Genomic DNA, 27,520 nt, shown 5'->3' on the forward strand with positions numbered 1-27,520 from the left:
ACCTGGGGACTTCTCGGGTCAGCCCTCACCTCGATCCCTGTGCTCAGATACTGCTGAGTCTGGAAACCTCACTGGGTTTCTACGGAAGGGGGGAGCAAATGGGAGCCTTCTGAACAGACACAAGCAGGGGTCAGAGGCAAACTCGCAGAAGCGGGAGGAGGAGGGGAAGGGAACACACAGACACAGGAAGCCGGTAGCAGCCAGGAGCCCGTGGAATAGCCTTCCAGGGTCTTACAACCTCCAGTCATGCTGGAATGGAACGTGTTTGATTTCTAAGACCTGATTCTGAGACCTCCATGGGAAGTGCTGACTGTTCCCCACAAAGGCTGGTTGTCAGCCTTCCTAGATTAAAACTGATCAAACACGTCGAGATAGCAAAATGTCAGCAGAAACAGCCAAGGTGAGAGAACCAAAGAAAATAGGTGATAAAGAACCAACTAAACCACTTAGTATCAGGCATTTGTAACAACAAAAACAGTGAAAATAGAAGTCTTCTAAAGCAGAGAGCTTTCCGCAGGAGTCACTGAAACTCACGTGGGCACTTTCAGTACACTGGAAAGGGATGTGTAGAGGGAGGCACCATGACGGATTTGGGAAGGGACTCGTGGGGAAGGATCCAGAGAGCCAGGATATTACCTCAAAGTGAAGACCTTTCCTGCTCAATTGTCTGAGCTGGGCTCTATTTAGCATATACACGTGTAGGTCCTCCTTCTTCTTCTTCTTCTTCTTTTTTTTTTTTGCCTACTCTAACATACACTGATTTTTCCAGGAATGTGATTACCATGGTCATCAAAGCAAGGCAGTGCCTGGTTTTCTTTGAAATTTGTAAGAGCTGCTTACCGTTTCAAAGTAGCAGCACGATAATGCCATTCTCTCTATTGGAGTCACCGATATAACACATGTCCAATCTGCACTTGCTATATTTGCAATGGTTTTTTGATCTACAGCCAACATAGATAAAGATCTTAATACCTATTTTTTCCTTCTATTGTGCATGTCCTTAGGCATTTATAGGAACACATTTTATTATAAATCACCTTTGTCTGTAATTTATACTGTAGCATACATGTGATTTACATATATGTACACACATAAATTTTAGGTGAAGATTATTCATACATTTTTTATAGCAGGCATCAGAAAATGTTTTGTTAATCATTGGGGGTGTTGCTTCTCTTAGGATTGAAAATCAGTGCCCTGGAGTACCTGGGTGGCTCAGTGGGTTAAAGCCTCTGCCTTCAGCTCAGGTCATGATCCCAGGGTCCTGGGATCGAGCCCCGCATCGGGCTCTCTGCTCAGCACGGAGCCTGCTTTCCTCTCCTCTCTCCCTCTCTCTCTGCCTACTTGTGATCTCTCTCTCTCTGTCAAATAAATAAATAAAATCTTAAAAAAAAAAAAGAAAGAAAATCAGTGCCCACACTGAAGTCACACACTTCACATTCTATAGAGCCTAGTAAGAATTTCCTAGAAAAATTTCCTCTAAGTTTTACTCCTTATAACAAACATAAGTCAAGAAACCTACAGAGCATACAATTTGGTGAATATGTGTTAGAAGGATATAAATCAGAGGTATGGCAGAGGAGGCAGTTATCTCCTTGAAGTCCACTGGCCCCTCCTTGACAGCCAAACCCTGATCGCCAGGGATGGCAATTCCCCAGTATAAAACTGCATTTTCCAACCTCACTTACAAGCAAGAGTAGCCAACACACAGAAGCAAAAAATGCTGAGGGGACTTCCAGTAAAGACATTTAGGGGGTGGTGTATGCTCAGCCCCTCTTGCCTCTTTCCCCTCCCTGCTCCCAAGAACTTGGTGGAGACGGCTGATAATAACGTTGAGGCAACCTTAAGTATGGCAGCCTCCCTGCTAAAGGGGCAAAAGACAATTGTATCCAGAGATCTCTTACTAACAGAGCTACTGCATCAGCCCTGAAATGCCAGCCTTGGGACTTCTACACCCGTAGAAAGCAACCTTATCTTAAGCCACTGTTTTACAACATACACTAGAAATACAAAATTCTCAGGCCTCACCAGGTGCCCTCAGGCATTCGGGAGACATCATTAATGTTCTACTATAAATAAATAAATAATCTGAGCAAGAATATTCCAATGAATCTGTCTTCCCTTGGGGGTCTCTGCAATACTTAGCAGAGCTCTGGAGCAGATACCATTATTGGGTTTAGAAGAACACACTGGCTCGTGACGGATGGGTGATGGGAAATGGCTGCGTTCACACACAGAACGTGAACACACAAATACCTCAACATAAGACAACTTACAAGTAGAACCCCGCCTTCTGGGAATTCCTAAGTGGGGACTGCGTGTCCGTGTCAGTGTGACTGCTGGTGCTGTCAGTGGCAGACGGATTCCAGGCAAGAGAACATCGCTTACGCCCACTGAGACCAGACGCAGACAGCACGCGACTCCAGCACATGCTCACTGTAGCATTTCTCCAACAGACCTTTCAGACACAATTCTATCCCCGTGCAGCTTTTATCTTCATTTTTGTTTTAAAGATTTTATTTATTTATTCGGGAGAGAGCATGCGCAAGAGAGAAAGAACATGACCAGTGGGAGGGTGGGGCAGAGGGAGAAGCAGGATCCCTGCTGAGCCGGGAGCCCAAGGTGGTACTCAACGTGGGGCTCGATCCCAGGACCCCGAGATCATGGCCTGAGCCAAAGACAGATGCTTAACCCACTGAGCCAGCCAGGCGCCCCGCTCAGTGCAGCTTTTGTAGATGTGTTGACTGAAAAGAAGCTATGCGAGCCCATAAAGGATATCACTTCTATTTTAGTGACTTCCGGCAAAATGTCTGCCTTCATTACTACAGTAGTATTACATAAGGAAAAAATATGCTACATATTTATGAAGGCTATTGTAAAGAAATAAAGATTTTTAAATGGTACAGAATAACCAGAAGAGAAATAATGAAAGACACTGAAAAGTATACAGCAGTCTAAATATTACTATATAGTTTAAGTACTGAAACAAATAGGCTACGTTTATAGTATGTGAGGCAGTTCTAGATTTCTTAACCATTGAACCAGGTGAATTAATTTATTAAAATTATATGTTTTGTCTAAAAATAATTTTCTAGCTTTCAGGCAGTTCAACCCTGTCCCAGAAAGGGATAATAGCTCAAGAAGAAGATCAACTTTTATTATCAAAGAGCAGGACTTCTATGATTTTTGAAGAAATCAAACTGACTCATTTTTTTCAGGTTCTGCTCTTTGTTTTTCTTGGAATACAGTGCTCCAGGACCTCACGGATAGTGCAAATTGCATTTTACAAAGACTAATAATGTTCTATAGGTGTATGAACTAATATGCTCTAGTAACTAAATCAGGACAAATGAAAATTCTTAAGTGTTAAAAATCCAGAATAATGGTCTGGTCCTTGCATTTCTTTCTTTTTTTTTTCTAAGATTATATTTATTTGAGAGAGAATATGTGCGAACGAGCACACAGGGGGAGAGGCAGAGTGAGGTGGGGGAAGCAGGCTCCCTGCTAAAGAGGGAGCGCAACACGGGGCTCCATCCCAGGACCCGGAGATCATGACCTGTGCCAAAGGCAGGCACTTAACCAACCGAGCCACCCAGGCACCCCTTGAGTATTTACTTCTAAGCAAACTCCACACAAGATCTGTAAGATTGGGGAGATCTGGATTCCTGTGTGTTCCACTGCCCCCCACAGAGACTTGCCTATTCTTACTTCTGGTACTTGGTGCTCCACATTTCCCACACACCAGATTAGAGCTAAGAGACTCCAGCAGGAGTCTTCTTCACGTACACAAAGTAAGAAGGCTGCTCTGATCTATGGAAAGGGAATAGCACCTGGACATTATTGCTTAGGGCTGCAAAAACCGCCACCTCCCAAAGACCACATATGATCTGCAATACGTCAATTAGGTCCAAATGTGGTGGTGCAGATCTGAAGGTGCTAGGAAATGGTAGTCCCCAGATAGAACCCAAACAAGGAAGCAAAACACACAAAATATATAAAGGCACGATGAGAAATGACGACACTTAGCATGCAGCGAAGAAACACCAGTCCTTCTTCGAAACTTTCAGGAAATAAGTTGCACCATTTGCATCAACTCAAACCAGCACAATTTGTTTAGAATTTTTTTTCAGGGCTTGGGGCTTGCCACGGCCTGCAGAGCACACCCCTCTACACGAAGCCTGGGAGTGGCTCCACGGCCACCACTAGCCTTTCCAGCTCATGCTGAAATGATTCTGAAATCAAAGTTCTAATATGACAGGAAGGAGTGGCGATGGGTCCACATGTTCTATAGTTGTGGTCAATCATCCTCGGCCAAACAGGAACACCTCCTCCCTGAATCAGGAGGTTAAACCTGGCAAAAGACAGCTACGCTAAGAAGGTCCTACCAGGAACAGAAGTCAATGACCTTCTGGAAGGTCCTGTCCTGGCAGAGGCATTTTTCCATGCATCAGGGAGGCTACCTGAGAGAGAAAAGGCTTCTTTTCTCTGGTGATGGTTCTTTCTTCCGGCCAAGTTCTTAGGATGGTCCTCTAGTGGCAGATTTCTAGATCTTTCTGCTATTAGGTTTCTTACTCACAACCAGATCAATCCACCTATGTCTGACTCTCTGCTACCTCTACCCAGGATTCCCAGAAAGGAAAAACCAAGATAAGATGAAAACAGGAAACGGCTGGAGCAGCCCAGTTAGTTACATCAGGTCCACGCAGAGAACACGGCTGTGTGGCAGACTCCACCCGGGCCCGCCATTTTCTACTCCTTCGAATTTCGACCCCTTGCAAGGCTTCCAGAATGAGGGTGTGCAGAGACTGCTGTGTGGTCTGGCACCTCGGACACCGCACTCAACGCTGACCCCAGCACTGGAGCAACGGCAGCGCTGCATTACGTAATGAGGCTTTGGAACAATCGCTTCACAGAAGTTCTTCCACGGCAAGGCCGCCGAGCTTCCACGTACACCAAAGACAAGGGGTTTTAGTGAGCTGACTATCAACGTGACTCAGTTTGCTGTTTTTCTCACATGCCTTTGACTCTAATCACGCCGTCACCCACGCAGGCAGTGCCTCACAGAAGGCGGCCAACCGGCTCCACGGGCAGCGAACCAGTCACCTCCAGAACTGCGCAGCATGTCGGATCTGCTACACGGAGAAGCTAGTACAGAAGTGAAACCCTGACGTCACTGCAAATCAGAGCAGCCAGGGCCGACGTGCCACCTCCCTTCCTCCCGCTCCAGGAGTCGCTAGCCACGGCTGCAGCGGTGAGGACCGTCGGCAGGGGTGCGGGCACGCCTACCCAACTCCGGCATTCCGCGTTCAGCGTGCGGGGCCACACGGGCTTGCTGAGCTCAAAGTCCTCCACAGGAATTTAGTTTGTGGGGAAAGTAGTTGATGAGTTTGTTTGCTCAAAAACAGTGTTAAAAATGAATACTCTAACACGCTGTTTCTGAAAGTATAGCTTCCCCAGACGAGTCTGTTGCTTCACTCTCCTGTGATCAACCTCGGCAGCCAGGATTAGCCCCAACCCTGGCAAGGGGAAGCAAGCGCAAGTTCACGGGGCACCCGCACGCTCCCGCTGCCAAATCACAAACAGCAACACCCCGGGCCGGGGCTCATGACAACACCGAGAAGCAGGGGTTTGTGACTTAGAAAAAAACACTGGGAAGATTTCCTACAGCAAACCGGTGTCACCAGAGAACAGAAACAGCAGACACTGTTTAAAGAAAAAAATTACGGGGAGGAGAAGGGGAAAGAGAGGAAAAGGGAAGGGTGAAGTCCTGCTCTCCACGTCCCTGCCCCTCGAGGACCCGTGCCCCGGCGGGGTCTCTGAGTCAGCCCTGGGAGGACAGCCTCCTGGGGGGACCACAATCCTTCAAACCAGGGTGAGAACTGGCTCCAGTGTGGGGTGGATAAGCCTCGCAGCCGAGATGCCCACCAGTAAGGACACCCCATAAACACAGACGGCGACTCTGCATCTCCGGGCTGGAGCGTGAGAAGCTGCTTCGACAGGCACCCTGCAGTGAGGACGCCACTGATTCAGGAGAGGAAAAACCACTTCAAAATCAAAAGGAGTCCTTCCCTTCCTCTGCCTTCCCTCCCTCCTGGCATAGAGGAAATGGCTCCCAGGGTCTAGGCAGGGAGGTGGGGGCACCAACACAGGTGTCCCCTGCAGGGCCTTCTAAGGCCCCGAGGAGTCGGGAGGGGGAAGACACACATAAAGAAGCCAGACCTGTGGCTAGGAGACGGGGCGGATGGAGAAAATACACTCCCTGAACAAGCGGCTGATGCATCTGGGGGTAAAGGGAGCCAGGCTTCCCGTGGTCTTAGAAGGAATTTGTAAATGCAGAAAGGGAAAGGCTGGAAAGAGCCCCGCTGTGCTGGATTAGGAACGGAAGCACCGGTATGGACACACGGGTCTTGACCACAGATGCGGCGCGATCCAGCCACAGTCCCAGGTGGGGTGGGCGCGAACATGTGCCCACCAGGGTTTCCCGACTATCTGCCCCGAGAGCCTGGATGCACGGATGTCCCACAAGCAAACAGGCGCTCCCGAGCTCCCCCATCTTAGTCTCTAAATCCCACACAGCACAACTCCTGCAGCTCCTCGGTGAGACAGTGGGTCTCAGGGATGAGGCCGGGAAAGGACGGAGTGAGTCTGAGAACGTTCTACCGGAAAGTAAGGGCATGCTCCAATAATGGTAAGGGCATTAGAAAAACCAAAAGCAGACCCAAAAACCACACAAGAAAAGGGGCTCCTGCTCCGTAAATGTGGACAGTTTAAGCATCAAAATAGAGTTCCGGATTATAACCCCAATGAATATACCATAAGTTCACACTGAAATGATGATTAAGTAGGAAAGAAAGACAATACAGTTCTTCCTCACAGTAGCAGAGCACCTGGTAAGTGGAGGAGGAACACTGGCCGCCAGGCGGCCTCAGCACTGGTAGCTTAGAGGGGCGGAGGCTGGCGCAGTCTGATGAGAAACAGTGGTCAGTGCATCTCCCACAAAATGCTCTTCAACACCAAATCTTTTTAATGATCACTCTGCCCTGGAGAAGCCTTGCAGACACCAACCTCACCAAGGGGTCAAGGTCAACATCACCAGTGGTGGGAGGGGTCAGCATCCTCTGACCCTGCTGAGACACTTGGCTTTTATCAGCCCAGGAGTAACACTGCCTGGGTGGGCAGGAGGCTGAGGGTCATCCTAGAGACCGCAGGTGCTTTGTTCCCAAACACTGTCACAAAGACTAAACAATGCTCCACCGTGAAGGAACCCACTGAGGTGCGTCCACCAAGTGTGACGCATGCTGTTGACAGCATCGGGGGAAACAGCCCCGGGTCTGGAGGAAGGACGGCTGTGTTGCGGCATAGCTCATTTGCTGACTCCAGAGAGCAGGGAGGGGAGGGGCGACGGAGCGAATGGGGGAAAATGTGAAAAACAGGGAAATCTGGGTAAGGGAACGTGGGAGCTCTCTGTTCCATTCTAACACTCTTCTAGAGCCTGAAACTATTTCAAACATTAATTAAAAAGAAAAAAGTTTGTTCTGTTCTATTGGAAGACTTTTCTGTTCATTTCACTGTGAAGTTACTGTTTCCTTGAGTTTATAGCTCAGCCACAAACATGGTTTTTAGGCTAAAAATTGTGGTTTAATCCCTCAGCCTGAAAAGCAGTTCACTTGCCATCAAATTATTTAAGGCTTTGTACCAACACAAACGCCCATGAAACTGCACAGGAGGTAAAGCGAAGCTCCCATGTCAAGATGCCCCATTCCTATAGAAGGCAGTGTGGCAGAATCACGTACTTTGCCAGAAGCACAAGGGCACCAGCAGACTGAACTGGCCAAGGTAGCCAGAGAATGACACTGGTCAGGTCAGGCTGACTCGACACAAGTCGTGTCCTCTAAGACCGTAGCCTGGCTGCTGCCAAGCACCTTAATAGCAAACTATTCAGCCCCACAGGGGTCTGGAACCTATCAGAGCAATCCAAACACAGTTCCCAAGAAAATCACTACTACGTAGATGAGTGAAGGCCCAGTTACACGGTGGGCAACACTCACTTTCCTGACTACAGGTCAAAAATCAGACAATGCGTTGAGATGGTATGCTAGGGAGAAAGAAATTAGTATGTTTTTTGGAACTCACAATAATTCTCAAGAACTAACGCAATGAAAAAAATTAAATATCTGTTCAATTTTCCATTTTACTGTTAAAAATACTATCACTTGGGGCGCCTGGGTGGCTAAGTGGGTTAAAGCCTCTGCCTTCAGCTCAGGTCATGATCTCACGGTCCTGGGATCAAGCCCCACAACAGGCTCTCTGCTCAGCAGGGAGCCTGCTTCCCCCCCTCCCTGCCTACCTCTCTGTCTACTTGTGATCTCTCTCTGCCAAATAAATAAAATCTTAAAAAAAGAAAAAGAAAAAAGCTATCACTGGGCGCCTGGGAGGCTCAGATGGTTGAGCATCTGACTCCTGATTTCAGCTCAGGTCATGATCTCAGGGTGATGCAATCCGGCCCCACATCCGGCTCCACACTGGGCATGGAGCCTGCTTAAGAGTCTCTCTCTCCCCTTCCCTCTGCTCCTCCTTTCCACTCTAAACATTAAATAAATAAATAAGGAAGCACACAAAATTAAAAAGGCTATCAATAATATTTATATAGTTCCTAAAAGATTATTAAATTAACTAAAATACATTGGGTACAAAATTAAGAAACATAATACTGAGGACTCCTTTTAAATTCCATGGACAAAATAAAGCAGTGCGCCCCCCCCCATACACACACAAGAGTGGGGGGATCTTTTGGATAAAAAAGTAGCCAGCAAAAAATGAAACAAGATGGGATCGGGAGGGAGACAAACCATAAGAGACTCTTAAGCTCACAAACAAACTGAGGGTTGCTGGGGGTGGGGAGGTGGAGATAGGGGGGTTGGGTGATGGACACTGGGGAGGATATGTGCTGCGGTGAGTGTTGTGAAGTGTGTAAGCCTGACGATTCACAGACCTGTATCCCTGGGGCAAATTCTACATTATATATTAATAAAAATAATTTAAAAAAAAATAAAGGTAGCCAGAGAAACAATCATGTAGATTTTAACCTTCAGGGCAGGAGGTATGACCACATTCTGAAGCAAATATCACAACCATTCCATACATCCGTTCAATTCACCCAAGGACGCTAAGGGATCAGGAGAGCGGGGCCCAAGGACAGGAGAGTGGCAGCCACTTGATGAAGCAGGAAGTGCCAGACTGAAAAGCCAATGGCCAGTTTCTTCCCTGTGATTCTGACCAGTGTGTTGGTAGTTCTCGTCAAGGAAGATATGGGTAAACCAAGCATCCTCTCTGTGCCCTGCCCTCTACAGGGTTTGGGGTATTTCTTACTCGAGTCTCCGGTGATCTTTCATCTCAGCATACACGGCTGCAGATGCCCACGATGAAGGGAGAGTGGGGGACACCTCGCTGAAGACAAGCATGCGCCCCCACTCCCCTCCCGGAATTGAACCAGAGTCAGAAAGGCAGATTGGTCTCACCGGCCTGACGACCACACCACGGAGGAGCGGGGCACACGTCAGGCTCTCTGCACCAGCTGTGCCCAGCATGTGAGGGCACATGGAGGCAGCGGGGTGGTGGCTGAGCGCAGGAGCCGGCCTGCCTGGGCTCATGTCTCTGCTCCACCTACTCCAAGTGCTGACCTGGCACAAGTCACTTGACCTCTGAGCCTCGGTCTCCTCATGTGTAACAACACAGCCAACAAGGACACATGCCCCAGAGTTGTGAACATGCAATAAGTAATCCCATAAAGTCCTCACAAAAAAGCCAGGCCCAGGGGTGCCTGGGTGGCTCAGTTGGTTAAGCATCCAACTCTTGGTTTAAGTTCAGGTCATGGGGGTGCCTGGGTGGCTCAGTGGGTTAAGCCGCTGCCTTCGGCTCAGGTCATGATCTCAGGGTCCTGGGATCGAGTCCCGCATCGGGCTCTCTGCTCAGCGGGGAGCCTGCTTCCCTCTCTCTCTCTCTGCCTGCCTCTCTATCTACTTGTGATCTCTGTCAAATAAATAAATAAAATATTAAAAAAAAAAAATAAGTTCAGGTCATGATCTCAGGGTAGTGAGATCGAGCCCTGCACCGGGCTCTGTGCTGGGGGTGGAGCCTGCTTAAGATTCTCTCTCTCCCTCTCCCTCTGCCCTGCTCCTACTGTGTGTGCACGACCTCTTTCTAATAAATAAATAACAACTAATAAAATTAAAAAAAAAAAAAAAAAAAAAAAAAACCATGCCCAGAGAAAGGGGGCAGAAAATAAGACACGGATATAGTAAAGAAATAATTTACCTTAAAATAGTAATAAAAAAATGCTATCCTTAGATTTCGAAAGCAGCTAGTAGCTTCAACCAGTGTATGGTTTTTTGGGATGCCTGGATGGCTTAGTCGGTTGAGCACTCTTGGTTTTGGCTTAGGTCGTGATCTCAGAGTTACAAGATCGAGCCCAATATTGGGCTCTGCACTCAGCAGGGGAGTCAGCTTGAGATTCCCTCTCCCTCTCCCTGTCCCTCCCACTGCTCGTGTGCTCTCTCTCCCAAATAATCAAATCTTAAAAAAATAAAAAATAAAAAAGGGACGCCTGGGTGGCTCAGTCGGTTAAGCCACTGCCTTTGGCTCAGGTCAGGACCCCAGGGTCCTGGGATCGAGTCCCGCATCGGACTCCTTGCTCGGCGGGGACCGTGCTTCTCCCTCTGCCTCTGCCTGCTTGTACGCTTGTGCTCGCTCGCTCTCTCTCTCTGACAAATAAATAAATAAAAATCTTTTTTAAAAAAATTAAAAATTAAAAAAAAATTTTTAAGTGTGTGCTTTTTGATCTAAAACATGAGGCAATATCAGGTTTCCCTCCTTTCTACAAAGTTTCATTCAGGAAAATTAAACTGAGTTCAACTAGATGGAATTGCACGTGAAAACACCTATTTCTAAAGTACGCGCAGTCCAGACAGTTGGACTCTCACGTACTCTAGCAGGTGAAAACATAAGCACTCCAGAGGAAATCCACAAACGTCACAGGGGCGGGGGAAGTGAGCTCACGGCCGACCACCCCGTTTTACAGGAGTCCCACAACCCCACCCCAGCACACACACATCGTTCAAAAGCCACAACCAAACTGCAGGTTAACACGAAATCTACAAGCCATGTCTGGGCTAAACAAAACTGCCTTCTTTCTCCCCAGCTCCTGGGACTAGGACACAAGACTGTTGCCTCCCATCTCAACGGAACTGAGTGGAACTGCCCGCTCACCTCGGAATAAGCAAGAGTGATGTGCTCATAGATTCCCTGATGGTGATGAATGGCGTCCTCCAGATCCTGCAGCTCGGAGGGAAGGTCTACCTCGCCACAGGCTTTACACCATGAATCCACGTTGCTCATGTACTTGGAAGATGAAAAAAAAAAAAAAAGATTACTTCTATCAATGGCAATTTATGTTGAGAAGTATATATTTTTTAAACATGGTTTTGAAATTAGGGTCATTGAGAGAGAGTCTAAGAAAGCAGCAGGGTTGAGTCTCCACCGCAGCCGGGACTGAGGTGAGCCCTCAGACCACGGCTGGACTTCACCCCTGAGCTCAGGTTCTAGCAGGAGCGGGGCTGGGCCTAAGGACCTGCTGTTGGAAATGACAGCTCCAGGTGACTCCCGGGCCCACACGGAGCAGCACTTCTGGGGCCGCCCTGCCCTGTGTTCTGTTTTGGGCCTCCTGGTTAACTCCCCAGCCCTCCTCTGAACCAGTGACGCCAACCAGCCTGCGCCACGAGCCGCGGGGGGCATGGAGGCCCGGCGGCCCTGTGCCTCGGCCCCAGCCAGGAGCTACAGCCCAGCGTTCCCGTTTTCCTCTAACACGGAGATGCTAGCAGAAGCCCGAGTATCTGAAATCGTTTACCTGAACACAGGAAGAGCAGCAGGCCCAAATGAAGGCCACCCAAAGTCCTCAGCCGTGCCCACCGAGCCCCCGGGAAGGCTGAGGGAGGTGGTGGACTGACTCAGAGGGCTTTCCCACTTTGCACATAAACGAGAAGGGAAACATCTCATCTGTGGTCCTGGCTGAGAACTGTCATTCCAACCTCTCCTCAGTTTTCTGCCCCTGCCACCACTGCAGCCCCGGGATTCATCGAGTGGAGAAATCACTGCCAGACTTCCAGGGAGACCCTATCAGCACCCACCGCAGGTAAGGGTCAAGGGCAAGCGGCAGAAGACCCCATTAAAGATGCTAATTCAATTAAGCCAAGTAGGCATGGACACGTTTCCCTGCGCTTCACCGCGTTTACTCTAATTCCCTGGCATCTTTCCACGTTTACCAAGGAATACAGAGGGTGATTATTCGAAACTGGGTGAGGACCTGCCAGACAGGAAACGTGCTAGGATTCTCTTAAAATACATAGGAGAATGACCCACCAGTTACTTATGACTTTTTTTAGAAACTTAAAATAGGCAAGTCACTCAAGTAATAATTTGTTTATAAAAATCCTTTTATCATTAACGTACTGGCTCGGAAAAATATCTGTATGCAGACCTTAAGGCTGAAAGGAATTCACCGGCATTCTGTGTCCTGTGATAGCAGCTGATGCTTCAGCCGCCACGAGCGCAGGGGATATCCTCGCTACTGCGCCCTCCAGACACCGTCAGGCCCAGAGAAGTAGGAACAAGGCTGCCTTACACCTCTCCCCTCTGCATGCGTGCATGTGGGACGACACACGCGTATTTCTAGGGATTTCTTGTGCGGAGCATTCCAGAAATGTCAAACAGGTCAGGCTGAGTGATCTCGGTTTCCCTCCTTTTCTGTGACTACATGAAACACCAATCACTGAAAACCTTTCTCAAATATGAATAAAGAGAAACATTCGAGAAGTTTCATCTATGCCTGTAATAAAACTTAAAACTTCTTCAAATATCTAGAAAGGGTATTGATTATATTCATCTGAAAAAACAGCCAGGTCCTAAATACATATAGAAGGACGGCCTGCCATGAGGAAGCCACTGTAGAGAAAGGACTGTGCACGCCTAAATTCACTGAGCTGAAGTATCCCAGTGACAGACATAAACCTGGGCATGGTTTCACAGGGCTTTTGTGCAGTGTAATCTGTCTCTTGTTAACGAGGTGGCAACTCGAGACCCCAGAGTACAAGCTCTAAGCCCTGAATGGTTTCTCAAAGAGTCTGAACCCACGCCACAGGGCAGCCATCTCCATCTGATAGGTCTTCCCCAAGGAAATGGCATCCTGGTGGCAAAGTCCAACAGGTACCTATATTGAGTAGAACCTCTCCGGGCCAGTTAATACGATAACGTGCATTGCGGATGGGCAAGGAGGGCAGCCTGCTGTGTTCATTCCCCGAACTTCTCGGACCATGCTGCGGCTTTCCACCCTCTCCACCCCAGGCCACCCACGTCTCGCATCTTGAGAAATACGGTTGGACCTACGCCCCCAGGGGAGTGCGCACTCCGTAAAGGATGGTTGCGGGAGGTGGCTACCTACTCTAGGGAGACTGGAGCAGCCAGTTTAGTCTCTGACGCTTTAAATGCCCCAAATACGTGAACACACAGTATCCAGCTAGCGAGGGCAAGAGAATTCAATGCTTCTGCATGAATTCAAATCAGGAGCTGCTACAGAACTGGGAATTCTGAGGCTCAGCAGAACAGTGACTTTTTTAAAGTGTAGCTGAATACAGGATGAAGAGTCTGGCTCAGCCAGTTTGCAAAACTGAGGCAAGCAGATGAGGGCACAGTAATTAATACACATGGCTTCAACAGGAGAGCTCGAATCATTAATTAGGTTTGTTTCCATAAACATTTATTCCACTACCCGCCATATGCTGAGAGTGGGGACTTCCAGTCTGGGAGCTGCTCAGCGCTCTGGCCTGCTCTGCCTCCTGCCGCCCACCTCCCACCCCACCAGGGCTCAGGACAGGGCACGGCTGAGCACGGGTGCTTAGCTCATTTAGGAGACACAGAGACAAACTGCCCAAAATGGGAATTTTTCAAATATTTAGAGGGATTTTCTCTCCTTTGACAAAAATAAGACCGGTTTAATATTACAGACACACACACACGTACATGTTTAATATAAACACGAACTCAAACATTAGAGTTCTTATTTCGATTTCTTCACTTTTTTGTTTTCACTTCTAGAAAATATCACCCTAGAAGTTTTATATTTGCCTAGAGTAAAGTAACTTACAAGTTACTACTTTTCCTTCATACTTCATCATTCCTGCTCCATGAGTATTCATCAGCAGGCCCTCTTTCCTGGTTCCGCCAAGGGAGACGGGCTCCCTTCTCTGCAAGTGGAGATCACAGGAGGGAGGAGCCTGTCCCATCTGCGAAGCTCTGACAGTATCAGCACGGTGACTTGGAGGAGGCAGGCTCAGTTTGAAGCAGAAGATGCCAGTGATCACGTGCGTTACACCTGTTCTCTTTAATAACTTTTTGTTTTTATACATAATTACTCCAATTCCTTTCTATTCCATGAGAATCTTTGTTTTTGTCCACAAGCCAAAAGTCAGGCCTATGCTCTCATAAAGTAAAACACCATTAAACTGGGAACAATTACGTGTGTATTATTTGCCTTAAAAATGCAAAAAGGAATAGTGAAGTATTCTTTTCCTCTGCGTTCCAACCCTGACTTAGGATAAAGTTATCTGGATAACTAGGATAGATCATGTTTACCATAAATGTTATTTTTAAAACTTTTTATGGAAAGTGAAGTTTTATAAGGATATTAACTTAATAAATAGTGTTCTATTACGTCAGGAACTAAAAGACTGTCACAGACCTCAACAGAAGTCCCAACATAGCCAATCACTCCCCAAACACAATATAAGGACAATAATACCACTGATCCCATCTACTTCACTGGGCTGATTTAAAGAAGAAACGACAATTTGTGTCAGAGAGCTCCGTAAATTCTAAAGAACTATACAGAGACCGGCTCTCACTTTATTTTTGGCTATTATCAAATTGCAGAGCTCTCAAACTCTCAGATGAAGTGAGGTAATCAGATTTAAGGCTCACGTAAAGGTACACCTTTATCAGCACTCGCAGAACTTTCGGCAGGGATGGAAGTGTCTGTCTGTGCTATCTGGTACAGCAGCCAGCAGCCATGATGTGGTCACTGGATGGAATTTTAATTTACTTTCACATTCTCTTAACAAACTTTAAGTAATTTCAATGGCGGCATGTGGTGACTGGCTACCACACTGGAGAATGCAGCTCTAGACCTTGTTTTTTTTTGTTTTTTTCTTTTCAGAAAGGCAGACTGCCACACACAGAACCTAGCTGTTTGACTGCCCTCCTTTCTTCCCACAAAGGGGCGCTGAGGGTCCTGTGTGGGGCTTCCAGCAGGAAAGCGCAGGTACTGGCCTGCTCCTGACCAAAGACTATCCTCTCTCGGGAACACTCACCCTCCTGGATGCGGCGAGCAGCCCCTGGGAGGGACGCACATGGAGCGGGGACAGAGGAGGGGGACACATGCCTCACCAGCCAGATCAACCCTGGTGATCAGTGGGGTGACAAATGTCACAGCCAGATCACCCTCACACCCCAGATCATTTTTGTTTTGTAGTAAAAACGGGAGATGCGAAGGTGTAGTAAAATCAATCACTTTCTCTGGTTTTATAAAAATGTAATTCCCATGACATTAGCTATGAAAGTTTCATATCAAGAGACCATCCGGCAGACAGACCATGTGACCAAAAGAAGTGAACACCGTGTACCGGTGAGACCACCGGCCTCACAGCCCTGTCTCCAACTTGCACATGGAGACTCTGGGGGCACAGAGCATCCCCGGGGGCGGGGGGAGGGGGTAACCTGAGAGCTAATGAACGGCTGAGACGTCTGCAGAAGGCAATGCTCTTCTCAGCTAGTCTCCATCTCAAGATTTATGTTTGTAAAACCACAAGTAAATCCCAACACCAGAACACCCACCAAGACCACAGAAGAGACAGAGGAGCGCAGCTGTGCAGCACAGGGCATGCGTCTCCCCAGCTGGGTGCTGCCGTCCTCATAGGGAAGCCGCTTCCTTCCATCAAACATGAACCATGGGCTCCCATGGTGGAGCTCCAGGCCTTCCTGATCACACTTCGTTTCTTACTGATACATCTGGATGGGGTTCAGAGAGGGGGCCAAGATGGCAACCTAACTTAGGATGTCCAAGTTTCTGGTCTTCTCCCCAGTGAGCTTATGAAAACAGCTTCAGCATAACTGGGAAGCAAAGCACTTTAACAAAAGACCAAAGTTGAGCTATTTCTCTCCTGGGAAGAGGAAAAGTACCGAGTAGATGTGATCTTCCTTCATGCATTAGAACGTCAAGGATCTTACTTCTGTTCAGTGAAGGGGAAGATTCCTACTACATTTTCTCCCGCGACTAAAGGCACTCCAAACACGTTCTCATGCCCCACCCGTACATTTTTTTTTAATATTTTACTTATTTGACAGAGAGAAATCAAAACTAGGCAGAGAGGCAGGCAGAGAGAGAGGAGGAAGCAGGCTCCCTGCAGAGCAGAGAGCCCGATGTGGGGCTCGATCCCAGGACCCTGGGATCATGACCTGACCGGAAGGCAGAGGCTTAACACACTGAGCCACCCAGGCGCCCCCACCACCTGTACATTTCAGTTGCCTGGGCAGGCCTTGGTCGAATCCATCAGAAACGCTGGGGCCTCTCTACACCAGGTCCCTCTGTTCCTACACTTGTATCTGGTTTCTGGCTTCTTCTCTGGCTACTCCATACACACAGAGACCTCAAGCTCTGTTACACTTTATGAAGGATCCCACAAAACTATGTTCAATAATGCATTCATCTAGTTTCCTTCAAATCCATAAATTACAGTCATTCTTCTTATCCAAATGAAAACACCCAATGCTCTTTTTGAAATTTTGGATAAAAATTTTGGAGGAAAAAAAATGCCCCATGGCACACACATTTCTAGATTATTCTCAAGCAGGTCAGAATAGCAATTAACTTTGGGGCTTATTTACAATTCTGAATCCAACCATGTTTAGGGATTTTTCCCTGCGTGTTACTGTGGCTCAGACTCTGTGTCATTCACCCACATAGCTTGTACTGTCTTGCGTTTGTTCCTATGATCTTCACGAACTTTCTGTGAGCCCACTACCAATTAGCACGCTTCTACTTCCAGGGGCTGCTGTACCCTAACGTGCTACCTTTCCAGGTGACGGATGTGCAGGGACTAGACAGCTCATCCTCCCACCACCATGACGTCCAGTGAATGATACACCACTCCTCTGGCCGACGTCAGGTAGCATGGGTATGCGCGGTGCGGTTTTCTGCTGAAGGGGGTTTCTACTACTTTTTTTAAAAAAACCTTGTTTTTCTCTGTGGGCTTCTGTTTATTCTTTATCATAAAGCCTATCGAATACATAAGTTTAGGGAGGTGAAAAACCCTACTATTGGAACCTCTAAGTCCCTATTCACAGCCTTCACGTGAGGCTACTACCATTTTTTTCTTTTCCTGTTCCATTTAGTTTCCTCTCTTGCTTCACAACTTGAAAGGTTTCTAGAGTCGAGATCACTGCTAATTAGGGTCTTGTGCAACGTTCTTGTTGACTTGCCAAAACCCTGGGCAAGCTGGGACCTTTATCTTACCTTCAGGGGCCTCACTCAACAGGGACTGTTTCTAGATTACAGAGATACCGTTTCCTGCCTAGCACCATCAGTACAGATCCCTATGAATGTAGTCTCCCCTCAGCACCAGAAAACCCTCCCCGATCAGTATTTCTCCCTCACGGCAACCCCTCACTTCTCCCCTGTATGTCTTCCTGGCGGCTCAAAGTTCCTGTGTTGCTTCTCCGCCACTTGAAGAGGTATTTCCCCGCCCCACACACTTCCCACTCCAAAGTCTGAGTCATGAGCAAAGCACTTCCCTCGTGTTACTCCAGAGTATTTGCTTAAGCGAACTCGCTGGGGGCCTGGAGAGGCGTGGGGAGTGTTTCGGGCATGTATTAGATGTTTAGATGTTCCCTCTGCGAGTATTCTGACCAGAACATCGGCAGATGAAGCCAGCGTGAAGTCTGAATCCAAACAAATAACCATCAATAGAAGACACTGGAAGCGGCCTATCCAAAAGCCACTCTCCAACCCTAGCCCGAGCCAGCAGAGCCTGCCTACTGCTGTGGAGGCTAAAAAGTCACACCCACCTTCTCCCACCCTTCCCAGGAGCTAGGGCACTGCCTGCACCCCACTCCTGGCCAGTGGGAATGGAGGCGAGGTGTGCGGGGATGGAGGGACCCTCTGAAAACAATGCTTCCCCGCCTATAGTGGCCGCCGTGCTCAAGGTGCAGGGGCTGGGGCACCATGTCTGTGGCCATGGCAGGAAGGCCAAGGCAGCCCGAGAGGAGCAGATCCTGGCCTGACATCGCTGTATGGCTACAGTTCCCCAGACTTTGCAACATCTTGTTTTCTGAGAAATGCAAACCCCTGATATTTAAAACCTCATACTCAAGCATTGTTACTTGCTGTCAGAGCATCGTTTTAGAATACTAAGACGACAGTACTGAGGAGGAAGAGAAGAGGAGGAAGGGGACAGAGAGTGGGGAGAAGGGAGAGGAGGGAAAAAGAACAGTGGCTACCACTGATTAGTACCTACTGTACACCAGGTACCACACAGGCCACCTCACATGAATTACCGCTTTTACAGGAGAAAACACTCCTCTCAAGTAGATACTTTTATTTCCACTTTACAGATGAGAAAACCACGGAACAGAGAGGCAAAGGAACTTGCCGAAGATGGCACAGCACAGGGTCAGAAAGCTGAGGTTTCGGCTCACAGCTGCCTGACTTCAGAGCTCATGTTCTTAAGCACTGTGGGTGCCACACCAAAGTCGTCCAGGGATTGGGCTGCGGGGAGGGCACCGGGGGAGAACGTGTTCCGGTCACCACCTTGCGGGCTGCGGGCCCCAAGCACTGACCTTTTCAGCCTTCTGGTGGAAAATGGAGGACATGTCCAGCAAGGTACTCCGCTCATCCAGGGCTGCCGCGAACGCCTTCCACTCCTGCTCCAGCTGGTTCGCAATCTGCTTAATCTGCTGAGAGGCGTAGTGGCCAGACTCGACCAAGCGATTTGCCACCGACATTATGCGGTTTATATTTACATACACGTTCTGCAAAAGGTGGCGGGGAGAAAGAGGGCTCGTCAGGGGAAGGCAAACAAGAGGCTTCCTTGCAGGACCTGCGGATCATAGCGCTTTCTGAAACACAGCCCACGAACTCCAGTTCTGTTTTTAACGGCAGCATCACCTGGTATAGAACAGTGAACGCATTTGCTATCTGATTTACAGAAACTCTAAATATTGGTTTCGGTTTCTATTTTTAAAACTGCAAAATTACAAATCAACTAGCTGAGGGGCAGACTGGTAGGCACAAAGCAATCAAGTATACAAGTGGGTGCACACAGACACACTCTTACTCACTCGCTGGCTTCGGATCCTGAAACGGGGCCAGATGGCAAGCCTACGGAGAAGCAGTCACCCAGAACCGAGAAAACCCCACACGCAGGTTTTTACTGGAACCCAGGAACTACACGCTGCACGTGGAGCAGCCACAGGCTGTTCTGTGTGGAAACACGCTCTCCCGTCTACACCAGCCCAAGCCGTCTGGGCGGTGCCAACAGAGAATCCTCTGCAGACGGATCCGCTTTCTCCACAGTGGAGGAGTGGAGGCACAAAAGGGAACAACGCGAGTGCAAACCTTCAATCAAGTTTTCTATTCTGCGGAAATGCTCATCTTCAGGCCCAGCAGTTTACTGCAAAAATAACAGGGTGAGGCTGGAGAAAAGGACACATTTGGCCCTCAGAACAGGTTCTCGCCAGGCTGTGCTCCCTTCCAGCTTCCTTCGCCTTTGAGGCTGCTGGTCCGGCAGAGGCAGCGGTGGGGAACGCACGCCTTCAACACAACCCCGGCCTGCCATTCCTCGTCACAACACTGCCCTCTTGACGGGACCCCAAAACCAGGCACCCCCGTTGGCTCCTCCCAACTGTGCTGCGAAATCGAATTCCTCAACCTGTCCAAACCTCTCTCCCTTTTTCCTGCCTCCTCTCCGCTCTCGCCGTGGTTCTCTGGGCCCCTCTCCCACCGCACGCACCCCGCGCAGCCTCCTTGTGGTGACCTCGTCTGCAGCCCACCCTGAAGCCCCCTGAAGAAGGTACTTGTCCATTCTTCCTTCGTACCATCTTCTACTCATTTTTTCCTCTCCACTTTGACCCAAATCAAAACTAGATAGAGTCACTCTGGGACTAGAGAGGCACAGAGTCCAGCCTCGAAGCCACTTTCCTGGGTACACCTGCAGAATCCAATTAGCTAACAGATGACCGCTGTCTACAGTGGCAGGGAGAGAGGGCACCCGTGAGGCTAAGACAGTCCACCAACGCCATGGTCAGTGGGAAACCAGCCTCCCTGGCTCTTGTGGCAAAAATGCTCTAACGAGGGGATCCTTCAGGCAGAAGTAACGCCCCCCCTTCCCAACTGTGTTCTCTCCCTCTAGCTGCAGATGACCAGAATTACTATTTTTGTTTTGTTTGTATCATTAAAGATGAAAATCAACCCCAAAGGTGTTGGGAAGAGCATATGCCCATGCCCTCTGTCAGAACCCAGAGCAGAGCTCTCCGTGCAGATGGGTCCGCCATGGGAACCACTGGGGGGACTCATTCCCACTGAGATTCTGTTACGGTGTCCCGTGTCCCTTTCAGATCCTCAACCAGACTGTACTGCGCATGGAGGGTCTGTGGACTGGACCTTTACCATCATTCCATCACTGATTACACAGATAAAGGAAAGTGCTGGAACACCAACCAATAAACAGCCTCTAATATAAAATATAGAATTCCCTTTATTAAAGTACCTACCTCTAGATCTTATCATCACAGCTATTAAAGAAAAAAAAAAAGATTTTATTTGTTTGAGACAGAGAGAAAGCTTGAGCATGGTGAGGGGCAGAGGGAGAAGCAGGCTCCCCGCTGAGCAGGGAGCCCCATGCAGAACTCGATCCCAGGACCCTGGGATCATGACGTGAGCCAAAGGCAGACACTTCACCGACTGAGCTACCCAGGCACCCTCATCACAGCTTTCAAAAATTGCTGGCGTCCCTTAATATGCTTTAGAGCCTGGTAACTTGGCAGATTGATACTTAGCCTTTTCATTTTATCAAAAAAAAAATGTCTGAAACACTGCAGGAAGCACAAGAAAGGGCTGACAATTAGGAAGTCCTGGCTCTGCATAAAGACATGTCCCAGCTGGGTGCCAACCACTCATGGAGGAGTGGCGGACGAGGAGCCAGACAGGCCTGGAAGCTTCCCCGGCAGCTGCCACCCACAGTGGCACAGGGTTATGCCGCTCCTCCAGTTAAAACTTAAGCTTAGAGGGGCACCTGGGTGGCTCTGACAGTTGAGTGTCTGCCTTCCGCCTTTGGCTCGGGTCGTGGTGGTCCCAGGGTCCTGGGATGGAGCCCTACGTCAGTCTCCCTGCTCAGCCGGGAGCCTGCTTCTCCCTCTCCCCTTACTCATACTCTCTCTCCAATAAATAAATAAATAAATCTTGAAAAAAAGAAAAAGAACTTTAACTTAGAAAAATAAGTTTATTGTAAAGAACGAGAAAATAGACAAGCCTTAAAAATTAAAAAAAAGTACATTACTCGTACTTTTGAGAGTTTAACAATGTTTTTAATTGGTGGTAACATGACTTTAATAATTACCATTTATCAAGTACTTACTTTGCATTGAGCACGATCTTACTGTTTTACATATGCAGAGGAAATAAAATTATATCTGCCATGGAAGGCAGATATAATCCCCACTCTACAGATTAGGAAACTGAGGCTTGCAGAGACTAAATGGACTGCCCAAAGTCACAAGGTAACTGGAAGGCTCAGATTAGAAACCTCTGCATTCCTAACCCACCCCACGCTCCTGTCTTCTACATCACACTTCCCATTTTCTTGACCCTAAATGTCGCATTAATAATGCTGGAGGGTGGGTATATTTTCTGTTCTTGTTTTTTTTTTTAAATATATTTTAGTACTTCTTGTTTATATATTCTGTGATACAACGGACTGAATGCCTTCCACCACTAGCTGCGGTTTCAGAATAACTTGAAAAATTGATAAACATTTCTTAGGAAGAAATTCAAAGACGCTTCCTCCACAGGTAACATTTTGGGACTCTTCATCTATGCCTGGGTTTAAAATTTCAAACCAGAAATTCTCTTACCTCAAACTCTAGAAGAGACACTAAACTTTTTTTGATGGAATCTATTACAAAAATTGTATTGCTAAATGTTACCTTTGAAACTACCTAGAGCACTCAGTTACCCAAACTTTAATTAAATAGCATCTTACTGAATTAATTTAAACAAAGACCCTGTCTTCATACCGCTTCAGTGTTCTGTAACAAATGTTACAAGGCCCAAGAGTGGTTAATTCTCACAAGACTAGCTCAAAGTCCAACCCAAAACTCCTGGTCCCTGAAAAGGAAATTTTTAGAAGGATAATTGTCTACAGACACAACATATATCCTCCTATAGGACATAGTGTTTTATTTTAGTTATATTAACTCCAAAAATGTAACAAAAATACTATTTAGAATTGTTTGTTGTTTTGTTTAACGGTCCTACAACAACCCAACACTGGTCACAACAGGCCAGCGGAGTCAAGTACATCAGCCTCAAACAGAGCAGGGTGTTCTAGGCATGGCCTATGTCCAGACCCTAGTACTTCAGTTCAACCTGGAGGGAAACCTCGTGTTTTAAGAGAACTGGAGTGTGCCCTTGAGGGAGAAAGCAGGCAGACTGGCTTATTTCTTCCTCACAAGGGGCGGCCAGCAAAGTGACGGCAGCTCTGCTCAGAACACTCCCTCGGCCACTGAGCAGCTTTTCTGGAGCCCCTACAGGCTCCTAAGAGGCACAGCACAGGAACCAGCCTCAAAACCATCCATGTCGAACTGGCCAAGTAATTGGCTCAGGTTTCACCGATGTGTTTGCTTGTTCTCACGTTTTCATCTGCTTAAAGCTTACAAGAAGCTGTAGGTAGCGCTAACACCAAGAACGTCGCGCGCTCGGAGGTCAGCTACCAACACCACCGGTACCTCTAAAGGCCCCGCGTGGCCTCCTGGCAGAGGGCCGGGGCACCATCTGTGTAAGTCCCCCCCCGCCGCTGGAATCCTCTCTCATACGGGCCACCTCTGTGCGCACAGCCTCTTACCATGCAGTTCATGGCGAAGTGGTTGTGCTGCGTCTGCAGCTCCATCGCGTGAGGGTGGCTGGTCCCGATCTCAGTGTAGCTGTTCAGAAACAGGCCCTTGTTGTGTGTGATCCAGTCGAACATCTACCAGAATGAAGAAAGACAAGCTGAAGCAGCCCCGGGAGGAGGGATGGCTGCCACAGGCCCAGGAGCAGGGCCAAGCCAACTCAAGGGCAGTATTTTTGCTCTGACAACCTCTCGGTCTTTTGGGTCCAAAAAGATCCTTGACTTCGAAGCGAGATGTTCTGAACTGGCCCGGTCTGCAAGAAAGTCCTCCCGCATGGGCTCCTTCGACTGATGAGGAATTGTGGGGCAGAGAGGCAAAGGGGGTGCTCAAATCCCCCAGGCTAACTAACACCAACCTCTGATTCTCAACCCAGCCTCCCCGCTGATGTGAACAGCTTCCCTGACCACACTGCTCTTCAGTGAAAGACCTGTTAGGTGAAATTAGGGACTCGCAGGTATCTGGGCAGGTTCTCCTATGCCCACAGATTACCGACAGCAACTCCAGTGACTACAAGATCATATCTGCTTGAGAGCAAACAGTATTTTAAAAACCATGCAAATGCAAACAATAACATTTACCATAAAAATAGAAAGGAATGGAAAAAAATTTAATGATGACATGCATCTCTCTCGAGGTGCAATACAGACAGTCCCTGGAAAAGGATGTCAGTTACGTTGCGCCCAAGGAAAACCTGAAAGCAAAAGGAAATAACTATCATTATTTGGACTGGTATCGTGACTTGAATCAGAATCCTAGAGACAGTCACTTTTTTTTTTTCCTAGTAATTGAAAGGAAGATTTTCCCAGTGTCTTTGACAAGGCACTTCTTTAAACTTAAGGACGCTGACGGGTAGGTTAAAAGCTTGCCAGACAACAGTAGTCAATTGTCACTGTTTGAAAGGTCCTTTTGTATCAAAGATTAGTGATGTCGTTTTTTTAACATTAGAAAATATTCTCCTGTGAGAAAAACTCTGTGAAAAAAATTCAGTGAGCTCAAATTAAGAGTGATCGGTTCACCCATGTTCATGGCTTGCAGCACAGTCCTCTCAGTAAGTGTCCTGCTTCCACTGCTAAGACAGAGTTAGCAGGTGACACAAGCATCCCCTCGGACCAGCTGTTTCATCTGGAGCACGAGAATAAAATGAGGCCATAAGTAATCACTGCCCGTATTTCCCAGAAGCTATTATTTTTAACACCTGATTCGTCTTTTATCTTAAAAGCATGGTCAACAATAGATCAGAATGGTGTTCTCTCACTGGCTTCATCGGGGCAAAACACGTACCTACGTAATTATTGCTTTCGATCACATAAATTCTATAAGACGTTCACTCTTTTAACTCAAGATACCTTTCTTGTCTGTCTTACAGGCAAGCCAAACCACAATGTCAGTCATTAAGAACCCAAAGCTCCTCAGACAGGCCTGGCCTTCCCCCACGAGGGAAGCTGGAAGGCGGGGATCGCTGCCAGATCACTGGAGTGAACCGACAACATGGGTGTGCCTTCCTCTTCCTCGGCCCTCTCTCTGGACCAAAGCAGCCCCCTAGCTGCCGGGACCCGACGATCCAGCGGACCCACCCGTGTCTCATTTCAACTTCCCTCCCCCCGCTCCTTTACCTTTTCAGCGTCCTGCTCAAACAGCCTCAGCTGAAAGCACTGGTCCAGCTTCAGTTTTCGAACGTGCCACATCTGGTGCAGATGCTGCCGCGTGGAGTGCAGCCTGTCCAGCATGGCGGACACCTTGGGCAGGAGGCTCTGCAGGTCCGCATTGCCTGACCCCGAGTTCTTTTTGGGAAAGCTGTCACTGCTCTGAATCCTCTGGAGTAGCTTCTGTCCCTCTAAATCCAAGTCTTCTATGGGGGCCTTAATCACCTTCTTCTTCAGCTGGGAATGTTCCTCGATCATATTCCGAGCCCCCTCTAAATCCTGAGGCAATTCTTTCTTGGCCAGGATGTCCTGAAGTTCCTCCAGCCGAGAGAGCATGTGGGTTGCATTGCTAATGTAGTCTTCAAAAGCAACTCTGATTTCAATCCATTCCTCATGGTTGTATTCCAAGCAGCCATCAAACTCGGGAGTTAGCTGAGAAGGATCAACTACTTTGGTAAGGCCTTCTAAAGAGACCATGTTTGTCTTAAGGGGAAAAAAAAATCATGTATGAGAAAATGAACCAATTTTCTGTGGCCTTATCATAATGCAATTTGCAATACTTACTTACAGATTTTCAAATGTAAAGCAAGTGATGTCTTTATAGAAAACATACCTTGTTCTGGCCCCATAAAAACAAACGTAGATGAAATTAACATTACCAGTATAGTCAGTGAAACAGAAGTCCATTAGAACAACACGTTAGTTAGAATACCTAAAATTAGAGGATGGGTATCTCATGAGAGCTAAAGAAATGAGATTTCTTCCCAAGAATGTGGAAATTAACCCGCTATCTTAGGCATGTGAACTGGGAAAGGTCTTAAATCGCAATACAGAGCAGACGATTAAGAAATTTTACTTTCATCAATGCACTCTTTCTCCTCCGAACCACTCCACCATCTCACTCCCAACAGAAAACTCTGCAGAGGCCTCTTGCTCTCTGCAACCAAGCAAATGTCCTGTTCATGGGCTTCCACAACCCGGAGAAGTGCCACCCCCCTCTGAGGTCACGTGTTTGTGAGCTCTTTCTTCAGTGACAGACATGCTCCCACCAGACCACCATCACGGCTCATCTTGCCCTACCTCCACCTGCCATCAAGTAGCAGATACTGGGCTACGAATGACTTTCTGAAACTTTCTAAAATATACAAAAGTTAGCCAGACAGGGGGCAGAAGCTCTTGCCATAAAGCTGAAGACAGAGGGGATGTTTCATGCATTGCAGTCATCTGTCACAATTCTGAGTAGTAGAAGGTTTGTACATTCCAACTGCACTACATTCCAATCTAACAGCGACCAAGTTTTAGTCCTTTATAATCTAAGCAAAAATCTTACCCTCATCCTACCTATGCCACGTACCACAGGGCTACTAACAATATCGTGCCTCAAGGAAAACACCGGGGCTGGGAGAGGGGTCATTAAATGCAAAGACAAAGTTAAAGGAAAAAGATCTATAGCCTAAGAGCCAAAAAATAAACCAGAGAAAGGCTGGCTTAGCCCCACCTCTGTCACACCTCCAGCCTTAGAAAACCTAGAACTACAGCAGCCCCATGCTGGCTGGCGTAAGAACCTGCAGAAAGCAAGAGAGCTAGGAAGAGGGCCCGCTCCTAGTCCCGCACTTTTGCTTGCAATGTGCCTGTAGGTTCATTTCTATCTCATCTGTCCAGACTTTCAGTAACATCCACGGAACTAATCACTTCACAGAGAAAGGCTGGTAACGATGCAGAGACAGTAGAGAAGCTGGTATAGGGAACTTTGAAGGCCCAGGGGAAGATACCAAAATCAGACTAGCAAAACTTTTGTGTGCATTCTACATTGCTACACACCATTGTTTCTGCTTTAAACACGTATAATTAAAAGCAACACATTTTGAATTCTGCATCAAGAAAATAATAAGACCCAATAAACTGTTGTCCAAAATGACTTTTTAACTGCGTGAAGAGGAAGGCTTATGGGTTTCATCTTTTACCTAAATCTCTTGAATGAAGTTTCCAATTCAAATTAAAACTGAATTCCAATTTCTGATTGAAAATCAGTACCATGGCAAGAGATTTAAAAACACAAGTAATACACATGTGAAGACACTGAAAAGTTACCATGGAACATGAAGCTTAAAAGTACAATTGTGTGATGTGCTTAATACTACTGTCGTTGATCTGAACACCCAGGAGGACATTCACTGACACCTGCTGTTTGGGCAAACTTGAAGAAGCAGCAGAAGCTACTCCACCAAATACTATGAGATCTCAGTAGAAAACGTTCTACTACAGAATATGGCATGGATTAGGTTTCAAGCTGGCCAGAACACTTTCCTCCCACAATCATCTCCTTATACTACCTGCATCAAAGCCCGGGCAGAGCCTTAGTAGCTGAAGGAGAGCGGACAGTGGAAAGGAAAAGAAGTTAGCAGGCTGAGGCCTGTTCACACACCATCTGAGACGGTGACCTAATGTGCTGCTGCATTCCGAACTCTGCAGAGCTTTTAAAGGAGTATCTCCCTTTCCGTAAACAAGAGAACAGATACATGAATTACAGAACAGATCATTCCCTCCATTCTCAAGGACAAGGTGAAAACTCACTTTCATCCGGACACGTGAAGTTGGGTATCTCTCCCTAA

The 27,520-nt window shown here is 47.6% G+C and overlaps 1 protein-coding gene across 2 annotated transcripts in view; it reads right to left on the reverse strand.

Moving 5' to 3' along the window:
• TRIO (trio Rho guanine nucleotide exchange factor) overlaps nt 1-27,520 on the reverse strand; it is a 225,404-nt gene that overhangs the window by 180,677 nt on the left and 17,207 nt on the right. For both annotated transcript variants that reach the window (XM_046000363.1, XM_046000365.1), the window contains exons 4-7: nt 24,879-25,391; nt 23,220-23,342; nt 18,940-19,131; nt 11,266-11,397 (exon numbers count right to left, since the gene is read on the reverse strand). In XM_046000363.1, the coding sequence (XP_045856319.1) occupies nt 11,266-11,397; nt 18,940-19,131; nt 23,220-23,342; nt 24,879-25,391 (960 nt within the window). The remainder of the gene's footprint in view (nt 1-11,265; nt 11,398-18,939; nt 19,132-23,219; nt 23,343-24,878; nt 25,392-27,520) is intronic.

Source organism: Meles meles, chromosome 3 (assembly GCF_922984935.1).
Source record: "Meles meles chromosome 3, mMelMel3.1 paternal haplotype, whole genome shotgun sequence".
In the NCBI taxonomy this organism is placed as follows: Eukaryota; Metazoa; Chordata; class Mammalia; order Carnivora; family Mustelidae; genus Meles; species Meles meles.